At 43.4% G+C, this 13,222-nt stretch overlaps 1 protein-coding gene across 5 annotated transcripts in view; it reads right to left on the reverse strand.

Moving 5' to 3' along the window:
- B3GNTL1 (UDP-GlcNAc:betaGal beta-1,3-N-acetylglucosaminyltransferase like 1) overlaps positions 1-13,222 on the reverse strand; it is a 173,074-nt gene that overhangs the window by 35,811 nt on the left and 124,041 nt on the right. For all 5 annotated transcript variants that reach the window (XM_079966144.1, XM_079966145.1, XM_079966147.1 and 2 more), the window contains one exon: positions 3,467-3,591. In XM_079966144.1, coding sequence (XP_079822270.1) covers positions 3,467-3,591 — 125 coding nt within the window. The remainder of the gene's footprint in view (positions 1-3,466; positions 3,592-13,222) is intronic.

The following is a 13,222-nucleotide window of genomic DNA, read 5'->3' on the forward strand; positions in this document are numbered from 1 at the left end:
ATGCCAGAGTCTAGATGCCTCTGATAGTCTTACAGTGGTACCTCGGGTTAAGTACTTAATTCGTTCTGGAGGTCCATTCTTAACCTGAAACTGTTCTTAACCTGAAGCACCACTTTAGCTAATGGGGCCTCCTGCTGCCGCTGCACCACCGGAGCACAATTTCTGTTCTCATCCTGAAGCAAAGTTCTTAACCTGAGGTAATATTTCTGGGTTAGCGGAGTCTGTAACCTGAAGCGTATGTAACCTGAAGCGTATGTAACCCGAGGTACCACTGTATCTTCTATTCATTTGTCTTATTCCCTCTTTTAAAGCCATCAAAGTTGGTGACAACTCCATTGTCGAATTCTAGGTAGGTTGGAAGGACAAAACTCCATTTTCTCTGCCAATTTCATTTCTGACCTGACTTCGTAACTTTCTATTGATCCTACTTCGTAACTGAAATTAATCTGGATTACATACACATGCATGTAAAAATATCAGGTAACTTGAAGCTTCTTAGCTGGCAGTCCAAATACCCCATCAGAAGCAGCTTTATGACATTTCCACATTCTCCACGTATGCCGTATTCCAGAGGAGTCTGACCCACACAACCTTGCAAAATGGAATCAGTAACAGCTTGCTGTTAATTCAGAACAAATTCCCTTCCAAAAAGACATTTTTTTAAATGCCACAACAACTAGCAATGCGCTTCCAAAAAGCTTGACATGTCGAAATACAGGGTTAGGAAAAGTCTAATAAACTATCAAAAATATAGTTCCATCATGTAGCTAGTAATAAAATGGAAATACTTTCATAGTTCTTCATCTACATTGCATTCATTATGTGGTTCCAATGTCTTCATATCAAAAGCTGTGGAATCAAACACATCCCTACAAAATCATTTATTTACTCTATTTAACCATCTCATTCCATGCAACAACTAGCTACTTCCATATATAAACAAGCACAACTGCAAGCAGATCTCAGAATCACTGCTGTGAAGCAATAGTCATTCTGAACAAAATCTCTCCCCCCCCCCATTTTTAATGGAAAATATTACATATACTGGGGTATGCTGCTCAGTACCTTTGAGATGAAACAGATTTACATTGAATAAACAGACAGATATTTTATTATGCTGCTAATGCAGTTGAAGCTCATGATTCAAACCTCACATAACTGTGTGCTGAGCAACTTCTACATTAACTGAACCCCACTAAATGCTGAGCCCCCCTCCTTTTGCAAGTTTCTGTTTTCATATCATGTTGGTTTAGGGGGAAAGTATCATCAAGCAAATAGCACAAAAGCTGAAATGTTCCTATGTTTTTTATTGAAGCCCTGGGCACAGATTGTGGAAGCTCCATAAAATCCCCAACGGCTGGTTCTTTAAGGCTTCAAGGAACAGGGCACAGCTTGGAAACAGCAAAGCTTTAGGAGCAACAGAAATAGACAGTCCCTGACCTTGTGTGACCAAAGTCAGAGATGCTCCTCATCTTGACTGAGGTAAAGCTTCTAAGAGGTAGTCCTTTTCTACCCTATTAAGCCATCTCCTTTATTTCCCAAACTTGGGTCTCATCAGTTCCCATCATCCCTGACCACTGGTCCTGCTAGCTAGAAATTATGGTATTTGTAAGTCCAACAACAGCTGGAGACCTAAGTCTGGGAAATCCTATCTTAGTTCATATAACTGAAAACAGCCCTACCCTAACCCCAGTCCTACCTAGAGGGACACAGAGCGCCTACACTATACACTATACATTCCAAGACACCCTTCCTCAAGTTTGTGCTTTCCAGATGTTTTGGATTACTATGACTGTGCTAGCTGGGGTTGGTGGGAGTTATAGTCTGAAATTATACATCTGGAGGGTACCAGGCAGAAGAAGGCTTTTCTAAGACAAATTAAAGACAGAGAGACAATGAAAGCGCCCCAACCAAAGAAACAATCAGTTCAAACGTTATTGTAGGGCCAATGCAAACCTGCATTCTTAATAGGCATGTTTGACAGGAAGGATTCAAATTTGAAAAAAATAAAATCTATCCTGTGTCCCTCTTGGGTGGCTCATAGCTTCTCTGAGTTATTTAAGCCCCTTTGCCACAACAAGGCAGTGATCCGTGAAGGAATTTCTTTAGGAAATCAGCCCTGAGAGCTGACTGGAAGGACAGATCCTGACGCTGAGGCTCCAATACTTTGGCCACCTCATGAGAAGAGAAGACTCCCTGGAAAAGACCTTGATGTTGGGAAAGATGGAGGGCACAAGGAGAAGGGGACGACAGAGGACGAGATGGTTGGACAGTGTTCTTGAAGCTACGAATATGAGTTTGACCAAGCTGTGGGAGGCAGTGGAAGACAGGAGTGCCTGGCGTGTTCTGGTCCATGGGGTCACGAAGAGTCGGACACGACTAAACGATTAAAGAACAATCCTGTGTCCCAAATCCAAAATACTGGGATCAATACATGACTGCGGGGGTGAAAAGGAATTCAACGTGAGAGTGAGAGTCAAAGTAGATGTTATTTTAATTGTGTAGCAAGCAACAATGTCTCTTTTCCCCCTTCATTTAATATACAGGCTCAAAGGGGCAAGAGATTATCATGGCAACATGGAAGAGGAAAAACTTATTCCTTTCCTCCCCAGATGCTATCAGAAGGAAACCCTCACTCCCTCCTGAGCCTGTAATTAAATGAGTGACAAGGGGAGATTTATTCCCCACCCTCAATGTTGGGCTCAGGTGAGTGAGGGATTTTTCTCCTGATCATGGATGGGTAAAGAAAAAATAAACCTTTCCCTGCACAATGTGGTCTGGATGACAATTTCTCCCCTCTCCACACATGCTTATAATTTAATAAAGAAAAAAAACACAGACATAGCTGCATACTACACATTTAGCTCAATAAGCAGTATACATATATACATACATAATTTAATTTGTATGCCACCCTTTCCGCAGTTTAAACCATGCTCAAGGCAACTTACGTTAAAAAAATGTAACTACAACATAACAAAAGTCATCATAAACAATAAACACTAAAAAATACACAACCAAACTGAACAATTTCCACACAAATCAAAAGAAGAACTAAAATAAAAATACAAAAAAGCAGCAGCAACAGCAGCTCTCAACACACACACACCCCCCCACAACAAAAACCCCTAAACAGTTTGGCCTTGCATTCCAGGGTTTCAAACTTTGAATAATAGATTTGCCTAAGCCAAAGCAATACCAGAACCAAATCACGGGACCACTGAAAAATTAGTTATTCAAATCCACGATGTATTGAGACATAAGGGTGCGTAGCTTATAAGGAAATAAAAGAAAGTAGCCTTTAAAAGGCCAACATTCTCAAGTCACATATGCTTGCAAATGGCTTGGGAATACAGACAAATGATCAAATATATACAAACCCACATGCATATTTTGTTGGGGAAGGATTCCCCACCCACCAATGCCACCCAAAACTACAAGCAGTTTGATACGGAACATATCTTACTCTAGAACTGAATGAGTTGCTGCCTGTGGATGGTAACGGTACAGAAGGAGGCACTGGTTGACTCGAAAGACTCCACCACCTTTTCGGAGATGTTCATAAAAGAACAGCAGGTCTTCTGGGGTGCCCTGGGGGGAAAAACACCACATTTTTTCCAGATCAAAAGCAGGTAATAGTACGAGCGTAACCGAGCCTACTCAGAAGCAAGTTGTATTGAATTTAATAGGGTTTACTCCAAGGAAAGTGGAGTAAGAAGCCTGTGTGATATATTATGTGATTGTGTTCAATGACATCTAAAAAAATATTGACATTAGAACCAATGCATACACCTATCTAATGGATATTTAGAGACATTCCCTAAAGCTAATTTAATATAGAGCATTACTCTTGCACAGGACATCCACAGATCAAATGTTATAGGCCTTTTGCTGTACTTTATCAATGTCAAAAGCACACCTGCATGCTCCCTGTAAAAAATAAAAATAAATACTGCGAATGGCAAACCTTCCAGATCTCCAGTTGCTTGTCGTAAGATTGCTAAGAAGCAGGTGGCATGTCCAACTACATCCACACAACACAGTGCTGAGTGAGCATCTCATCACAAAAACTTCTTGAGAATGAGAAAGAGAGCTCTGATCAGAAACATCCCTTTGCCATGAAAGTAGTATTTTAGCCAAGTGAGGAGAGGATGTTTATGGCCCACCCAAATGTGCAATATTGTTTCAGGATGAGAGAGTCCATTTCAATGCGCAGGTCTATGGACATGCCCCAGTACCATTCTGCTGCAAATTAAGCCGCACAACCATTTCAAAACCCTGCCCTCATGTTTTCATATAACCAAAGGTGATGACTAATCCAATAATTCTAAGACCGTGGGCAGTTACTGTTCACCGGATTTGGAATATGTGGCTGTTAAATGCAGACCAGCCTATCTCCCTAGGGAGTTTACAGCTGTTATGCTAACTGGTGTGTACGTGCCACCAGATGCCAATGCCAACTTGGCTCTGGGATGCCTGCAGAGCCTTATCAGCAGCCAGCAAGACAAGCATCCTGAAGCTGTGCACATCATTGCGGGAGACTTCAATCATGTTGAACTTAAAACAGTGCTCCCAACGCTCTATCAGCATGTGAAATGTCCCACAAGGGGGGACAAGACACTGGATAAAGTTTATTCGAATGTAAATCACGGCTATAGGGCCTTACAGCTGCCACATTTGGGCCAGTCCGACCATATGTCTCTGTTCCTGGTACCAGCATATATCCCACTCAGGAAACGGGCTCCCACAATATCAAGGACTGTTAAAATCTGGCCTGAAGGCGCTATCCACCAGCTGCAGGACTGTTTTGAGAGAACCAATTGGGATATTTTCGATCGTTCAGACCTGGAGGAGCACACGGCGGCAGTTCTGTGCTATATCAATCACTGCACAGACACTGTCACAGTAAATAAATCCATCCGGTTTTATCCCAATCAGAAACCCTGGATGAATAGAGAGGTCCAGTGCCTGTTGCGGGAAAGGAATAGGGCTTTCAGGTCGGGCGAGGTGCAGCTTTACAGTGTGGCAAGAGCAAACTTGAAGAGGGGTATTCGACGGGCAAAACTGGTCTATAGGCAGAGGATTGAGGATAATTTAAGGAGTAACAACACAAGACAGATGTGGCAGGGGATTCAGCATATTACCAACTACAAACCTAACCTTGGTGCTGTCGATGGTGACCCTTTGCTGGCGGAGGAGCTTAACTTTTTCTTTGCTCGCTTCGAGAAGGAGCCACCTGAGACGCCGGTATTACAGCCACCAGCCCATAGGGGCCCCTCATTCACTGTAGAGGAGCATGAGGTGAGACAGGTATTGAGGATGGTGAATCCGAGGAAGGCTGCTGGACCTGATGGCATCACGGGAAAGGTGTTGAAGGGCTGTGCGGATCAGCTGGCGAAGGTCTTTACTAAGATCTTCAACAAGTCCTTACACCAGTCTATTGTCCCACCCTGCCTGAAGTCGTCAACTATTGTTCCTCTGCCTAAAAAATCTACAATCAGTAGTTTGAACGACTACAGACCAGTTGCACTGACTCCAATCATCATGAAGTGTTTTGAGAAACTGGTGCGCCGTCATATAATTTCCTGTCTTCCATCAACTTTTGACAACTACCAGTTTGCATACAGGGCAAATAGATCCACGGAAGACGCTATCACTATCACTCTCCATGCTGCTCTGTCCCATCTGGAGCAGCCGGGGAGTTATGTGAGGCTGCTGTTTGTGGATTTTAGCTCTGCTTTTAACACTATCCTCCCCCATAGACTGGTGTCCAAGCTAGAGGCGATTGGACTCTCCAACTCCACCTGTCTCTGGGTTTTGGATTTTTTGTCAGAACGTTCTCAGAGGGTTAGAGTGGGGTCACATATGTCCACAGCCCTTAGCCTTAACACCGGCTCACCACAGGGTTGTGTGTTGAGTCCCCTGCTCTATACTCTCTATACGTATGATTGTACAGCCATCTATCCCAGCAACAAAATCATCAAGTTTGCTGATGACACTACGGTGGTGGGGCTCATTTCAGGAGGGGATGAGTCCGCCTATCGGGACGAGGTGGAGCGGCTTTGTGTTTGGTGTGGAGAGAACAATCTGGCTCTTAATACGGCTAAGACCAAGGAATTGGTGGTGGATTACAGGAAAAAAAAGGCGGACATTCAGCCCTTGTATATCAAAGGGGAACGGGTGGAGAGGGTGGCGGAATTCAGGTTTTTGGGAGTGACTATCGATCAGGGCATGACTTGGAGCGCAAATACCACTGCTCTGGTGAAGAAGGCCCAGCAGAGAATTTATTTCCTCAGACTTTTAAAGAAGAACAATCTGAGTGAGAGACTGCTGGTGTCCTTCTACCGAGGCTCCATAGAGAGCATTCTCACATACTGTATTTGTGCCTGGTTCTCCAGTTGTACAGCTAGGAAGAGGAAGGTGCTCCAGAAGGTCATAACCACAGCCCAAAGGATTATTGGTCATCCTCTCCCATCTTTGGAAGAACTGTACGGTTCCCGTTGTCTTAGGAAAGCAAACAACATCCTGCAGGATGCATCTCACCCGGGATACAGTCTGTTTGCACTACTGCCTTCTGGCAGGAGATATAGAAACATCAAGTCAAGGACAAATAGACTGAAAAATAGTTTCTATCCAAGAGCTGTGGCCTTTTTAAATGCTGTAACTCGATAGTGTGACCTGGGAGTTTGATGGGTGTGGGTGTGGGTGTGGCTGGAATGTGGTTTGTTTGGTTGTTGTTGTTGTTTTGCTTTTGTTGTTTTTAAGGGATGGCATCCAATTTCGTTGCACTTGTGCAATGTTGCACTTGTGTAATGACAATAAAGAATCTAATCTAATCTAAACAACATCTGTTTGAATTTAGCAACACTGCAGCCTCTTGAGACTATAAAACAGCCCGTATAATTGTCAAATGTTCTCAAAATATTGTTTGTTTCTCATCCCACTCTCTGTTACCAAGCTGTCATGTGATGGTGCTATGTAAATAAATAACTGATTTACTCGGCATGGAATATTTATTCAAGCATTGTGGCATCAGAATGAAAATGAATCGCCACATGCCTATCCACACGCTAGGTGGCTAAATATTTATTTGAGGAGCATGTTAGCTTTTTATTACACATCATTTAATGCCTGTACAAAATGAAATTGCTAGAATAATTAGAACATTGTGTTACTTTGCTTGATTTTCCTTTGGCTTCAGATTATTAAGAGAAATGTGTATTGAATGAACCTTTGGTACTGAATTTGAGAAACGCTGATTTCTCCCCCCACTGCAGGGTTTATTGGTCCAATGCATTTTGAAATTACAGTTCCTCTTCAGAGGCACTGCAAATAAGAACTTGGAATTCAGTACTTGTATGAAGCAAACACTACAGTTCCCAACTGGGGTGGGATGGATGGCAGTCGTCGTACCAACTCCCAACATGCCCACCAAACCTCTAGATCTAATTACCCCCGCTCTCCTCATTTTTTGAGACAACATTCTGAGGAAGCCTTCTTACTCTGATTCAGGCATTTCTCCTTCTTCCAAATCTCAGCTGGATGCTCTTGGCCTCCAATTAATGCCAAATACATGCAGAGACGCTTCTTCTCTAAAAAGTCAGTGTGCCCGCAGCAATTACCCTATAATTTAAGGCTGAATCATACATCTAGGAGTGCCATGGACCCAGACTTTGGGTTTCTAAAATTACTTTTTCTAATTTGAAAGCCTAATGATAGAAGAATGGTACCAACAAATACGGAGTAAAATCTATAGTATTATGACTATGGACGCATTAAAAAGTATACATATCAACACAATTGGGACAATGAATTAAGAGAAAATATTCCTAAATAAGTATGGAAGTGAGTTTGGCACTCAGACTCATCGGACGACGAGATTGTTCTAGGTTGGCAGGAGTGGCAAAAAAATGTCTAAAAAGGTGCTGCTTTCAGCACACTGAAACCCACCATGCCCTGGGAATCAAAAGAGGGCACCCGAGCGGTAGTCAACAAAATACGTAGTCTCTCAAACAGCAACAAAAAATTCACAACTGCATATTATCAATTGCAATCTTAACAAAGATGTATCAGGACATCCAGAGGTACTGGATTAGTTGTAGTTTCCGGGTCACCTTCAAAGGTAGCCCCACATAGAGCACATTGCAGTAGTCCAAGTGAGAGATAACCAGAGCATGCACCACTCTGGTGAGACAGTCCGCAGGCAGGTAGGGTCTCAGCATGCCTACCAGGTGGAGCTGGTAAACAGCTGCCCTGGACACAGAATTGACCTGTACCTCCATGGACGGCTGCAAGTCCAAAATAACTCCCAGGCTGCGCACCTGGTCCTTCAGGGGCACAGTTACCCCATTCAGGACCAGGGAGTCATCCACACCGTCGAGCCTTCTGTCCCCCAAAACAGTACTTCTGTCTTGTCAGGATTCAACCTCAATCTGTTAGCCACCATCCATCCTCCAACTGCCTCCAGACACTCACACAGGACATTCACCACCTTCACTGGTTCTGATTTGAAAGAGAGGTAGAGCTGGGTATCATCCACATATTGATGAACACCCAGCCCAACCCCCCTAATGATCTCTCCCAGCGGCTGCATGTAGATGTTGAAAAACATGGGGGAGAGGACAAAACCCTGATGCACCCCACAAGTGAGAGCCCAGGGGTCTGAACACTCATCCCCCACTACCACTTTCTGAACACGGCCCAGGAAGAAGGAGCAGAACCACTGTATAACAGTGTATAACAGTGCCCCCAGCTCCCAGCCCCTCTAGATGGTCCAGAAGGATGTTATGGTTGATGGTATCAAAAGCCGCTGAGAGATCCAGCAGAACTAGGAAACAGCTCTCACCTTTGTCCCTAGCCCACAGGAGATCATCGACCAGTGCAACCAAGGCAGTTTCGGTCCCATTAACTACATATATATAACATATATAACAGCGTAGCTAATACATTTTGGAGGTGTGGAGCATTGCGTGCTGATATATTCGTATTTTTGGTCATGCCCTAAAATTGTGGTATTTTGGAAAGTTGCAATAAATGAGATTAAACTTATAAGAGGGTATGAATTGCCAGAGGCACAGTTAATTATATTGTTTAGAAATATTAAAGATCTGGTTTTACCAGTGGTGGGAAAATGATGAGTGGTCACAGGGAGACGAGGGAGAAAACTGGGAAGAGGAGGAATCTGAAGGGGTAAACGAGGCTTAGTGAGCTGGGAGTCTGTGGCAGAAAGAAGTCCAGAATCAAAGGCAGAAGCTGAAGCAGGGAAGAAGGGAAGGCTAAAAGGCGGAAATGAATCCAGCTGGTGAAGAGGCACAGGTGTCTCCCCCTCCTGCTGAGACAAGCTGCTCTTCTCCCTTGTCTCCAAGAACCAGAAGAAGCCTGAAAAGGGTGGAGGAGAGATTGGCAATGTGCTGTTGCTGTCTCCGTTTGCTTGGGGGGGGGGGAACCCTAGAGAGGAGGGGACTTAGGCAGCTGTGGGGAGGCAGGGACCTTCAGTCTCAGCCACAGCTTCATGGGGGCAAGACCTACTGGAGATGAGTTGCTGTGCTCATTAGGCCTGACACTCCTGCGCAGATCGTGTTTTTGCTAATAAAGAGTTCGCTCCAACTGGCACAGTGTGATTTACTGCTGGCTTGCTTCTGACAGCGGGTTTGGAAGGAGCTGTGGGACTTGGGGGTAAGGGATAAAGAGCTGGGAGTTGGCATGGCGGTAGATGGGGTTGGTTGAGTGGAGCAAGCAGGAGCAGAGCCCCTAGTAAAAAACAACTTTTAATAGGTGCAAATAATGGTTAATGAGTACAATGCATTAAGTCCATCTATCTCAGTAATGTCTACATTGACTGGCAGTAGCTTTCGCAAAATTTCAGATGGGGATCTCTCCCAGGCCTACTTGGAGATTGGGGACTGGGACATTCTGTGTGCAAAGCAGTCACTCTACCTCTGAGCTTCAGCCCTTACATGAAAGATATTGTATTCAGGTTTCTATAATTTGTATTAATAGGTGTATTAAGTAACACGGTGGGCAGTAAGAAAACTGTGCTGTGGGAGGGTGAAAGAAGACATAACCGCCAGAAGGAGAAAACCAGAATTCCTTCAACCTACCATCTAGCTAGATTTATGCTTCCCCTGTGCTCAATTCTGTGGTGTTGCTTTGTGTCAACTGCAAAATTTAAACCTGCTTCTGTTCCTCATGTCACGCTCCAAGCTAAGTCAAGTTAGGCACCTGGTTCTAATTATCTAGCAGCTTGCTACCCAAGGTCACATGCCTATTTATAGATTCCATTACACTACATACCGTACCGAGTACTTAAGGTTCTCCCCCCCCCAACACACATATGATGCAATTATTTTCATCAAGTTCCATAACTAAGAATATTGTGCAATTCTTCATCGACCATGTCTGGTGGATGTAAACAGTGGAACAAAGTAGATGAGTGCAGTAAAAAAAGGACTGCAGAAGACAGAGCTAGAAATATCCCAAGTGCTCAGAAATCTGGTTTGTTGTTGTTTAGTCATTTAGTCGTGACTGACTCTTCGTGACCCCATGGACCAGAGCACGCCAGGCACTCCTGTCTTCCACTGCCTCCCGCAGTTTGGTCACACTCATGCTGGTAGCTTCAAGAACACTATCCAACCATCTTGTCCTCTGTCGTCCCCTTCTCCTTGTGCCCTCCATCTTTCCCAACATCAGGGTCTTTCCCAGGGAGTCTTCTCTTCTCATGAGGTGGCCAAAGTATTGGAGCCTCAGCTTCACGATCTGTCCTTCCAGTGAGCACACAGGGCTGATTTCCTTAAGAATGGATAGGTTTGATCTTCTTGCAGTCCATGGGACTCTCAAGAGTCTCCTCCAGCACCATAATTCAAAAGCATCAATTCTTCAGCGATCAGCCTTCTTTATGGTCCAGCTTTCACTTCCATACATCACTAACATTTTTAACCCAATAAAGATTGGTATTTAATAGGTAGCCAGGGGAGAAATGATGTTGGCCAGGTCTAGATGCAGAACCTAACTTTCTCTTTGTTCCAAGAGGAAGCAGCTTCAGCCTGCACATCCACACTTGGCCAGCGTATTTCTTACATATGTAATGGTTCAGGAGCTAAGCATCAGACTCACTGGCCATGTATCCCAATAGTGAAAGTGCAGTATCACCAGATGCAAGCACATGTGCCTGGATACACCCACATAGACCCAATGAAATTTATGGACCTAAGTTAGTCGTGAGCAATACTTTTAATTTGTCTGAGTTAAAAAACTAGTTGACTACAACCCATGGCCTCTTGAATGCTTGTGGGCAAGACTTATCAGGAGAGGAATAATGTGTGGCCCAGCAAACAGTAACATCACACGAACTTGATTCATACCAAGAATCCTTCAAAAGATATATAATACAAAAATTCATCTCAATAGACTAATGCTGAAATCCTAAATGCCCCACTGAACTGATTGGAACTCAGTCCAATACTACCAACTTGGAAGCAGAATTAAAGAATCAAGTCTAAGATTGACTTGTAGATAGGATCAAATGTGCTTCAGACAGTCCAAGTTAAGTCCGTGGAAATGATAACAGCACACAGACTGAATATAGAGATACAAAGGTCAATGTGTATCTGGCAGAGGACATATCTGACCTCAGAAAAACAATTGGCTTCAGCTGAAGCAAAGCATACAAAAGTCAAGTGGGTGGGTCAGAGGCTTGATCAGTGACAGTCTCCTATGCATGTCCTCTAACCATGTATCTGCTCCACCTGTAAACCAATTGCAGGAGCAACAGCCCTCACTTCACTGTTGCTTATCTTTGCGTATTTGTATGCAGGCCTGTGCTGGGCCTGTAGCAAAATTTTAGTTTCATAGGTGCTTTAAATCTCAGCAGAGACATGCTCACCGGAGACCCAGCACATTAATTTCATGCTTAGACTGTTTTAAAAACCACTCCCCCCAGAATTATACAAATCCTGCTAAGCCTCTTGCTAGCTGTGTGACTGAACCCCATTGTCCTGTCCCGATAGGCCTTTAAATCATTTTGACCTGATCCTAAAACAGGAAATCTGTGATGAAGTTATAATTGCTGCATTGTTTGGGAAATAAAGTTAAAGGATTAGTCCCCCAAACAGAAATATGTGAACAGCACTGGCAAACAATACTCTAATTAAACATGGAAAGCGGTGGAAATTCAGTGACTACCTCAGCATGCTTAGTAACATGTTATCAAGACACGTCGCTAAAAGGGCTTGTTTTAAAGCAGTTCATAAGCCTAATTTATTTGGCTCCAGCACTTTCTTTCTTGGACACATCTCAAGTACAGATCTCTGTTCAGTTTTACCCATAATGTGCCAAGAATATCAGAGTCTGCGTTTTGTCTTGATTTTTCCCTAGAGCCCCTTGACAAATCATTTGACAACCTTACAATACTTTAATTCAGCTTCTTCTTCTTTTTTTAAAAAACGCAAAGCTGAAGCAAATATCCCCCCCCCATTTCATGGCCTAAATAATAAATAACAACACTCTCCCACTTTGACTAACAAAACAGAAGTGAAACTATTCTAATAATCCTCACCGAATTACATATTGCAGCTTAGCTCTGTAGATTTATTTCCTGGTTACTTGCAAGGAGAGAAACAAAATTAAGGACAAAGCAACTTAATTCACAGGCTGCAGTTGAAACACTACCAGCTTCCAATATACTATTGTTCTTGGGATTCATTAAAAATTACTCTCTCCTGAAGATTTTTGAAAGCTGACATGCCTAACATTAAGTCTGGAAATAATGAGGGAAGATATCTCATAAGCCAGAGGCAGAACTTCTGGCAGATAACTATAGACCATGGGGAAGTCTAGAAAACCAGGGATAAAATGTATTAAAGTCTCAAGCAAAGATCGATGTTTCACACACCTCTGCTAAGCACTCTTTCTGAATTCATAAGAGCGGCATCTTTCGCTCTTATGAATACTCAACTTTTCTTTTCTGCTTTAGCACGTAAGAGTAAGAAAAAGGATACCTTCCCCACCATTCATGTTCCTGCATGGGTTATTGATCTGGGCATGCCTTTGAAATGAAAAGAAGGTTACAGCAATGACTTGTGGGGAAATCAACATCCTCCTCTGAGGAGCACAGGAATTCTCTGCATCAGGAGTGATTGAATTACTCAGTCTCCAGCGGAGGCTGACTAGAAGGAGGGAAGGCCAGAAAGATAAACAATTCAGAATGGAAATGGTTCAAAATCCC

The sequence above is a fragment of the Podarcis cretensis genome, assembly GCF_951804945.1.
Source record: "Podarcis cretensis genome assembly, chromosome: 2".
Taxonomy (NCBI): domain Eukaryota; kingdom Metazoa; phylum Chordata; class Lepidosauria; order Squamata; family Lacertidae; genus Podarcis; species Podarcis cretensis.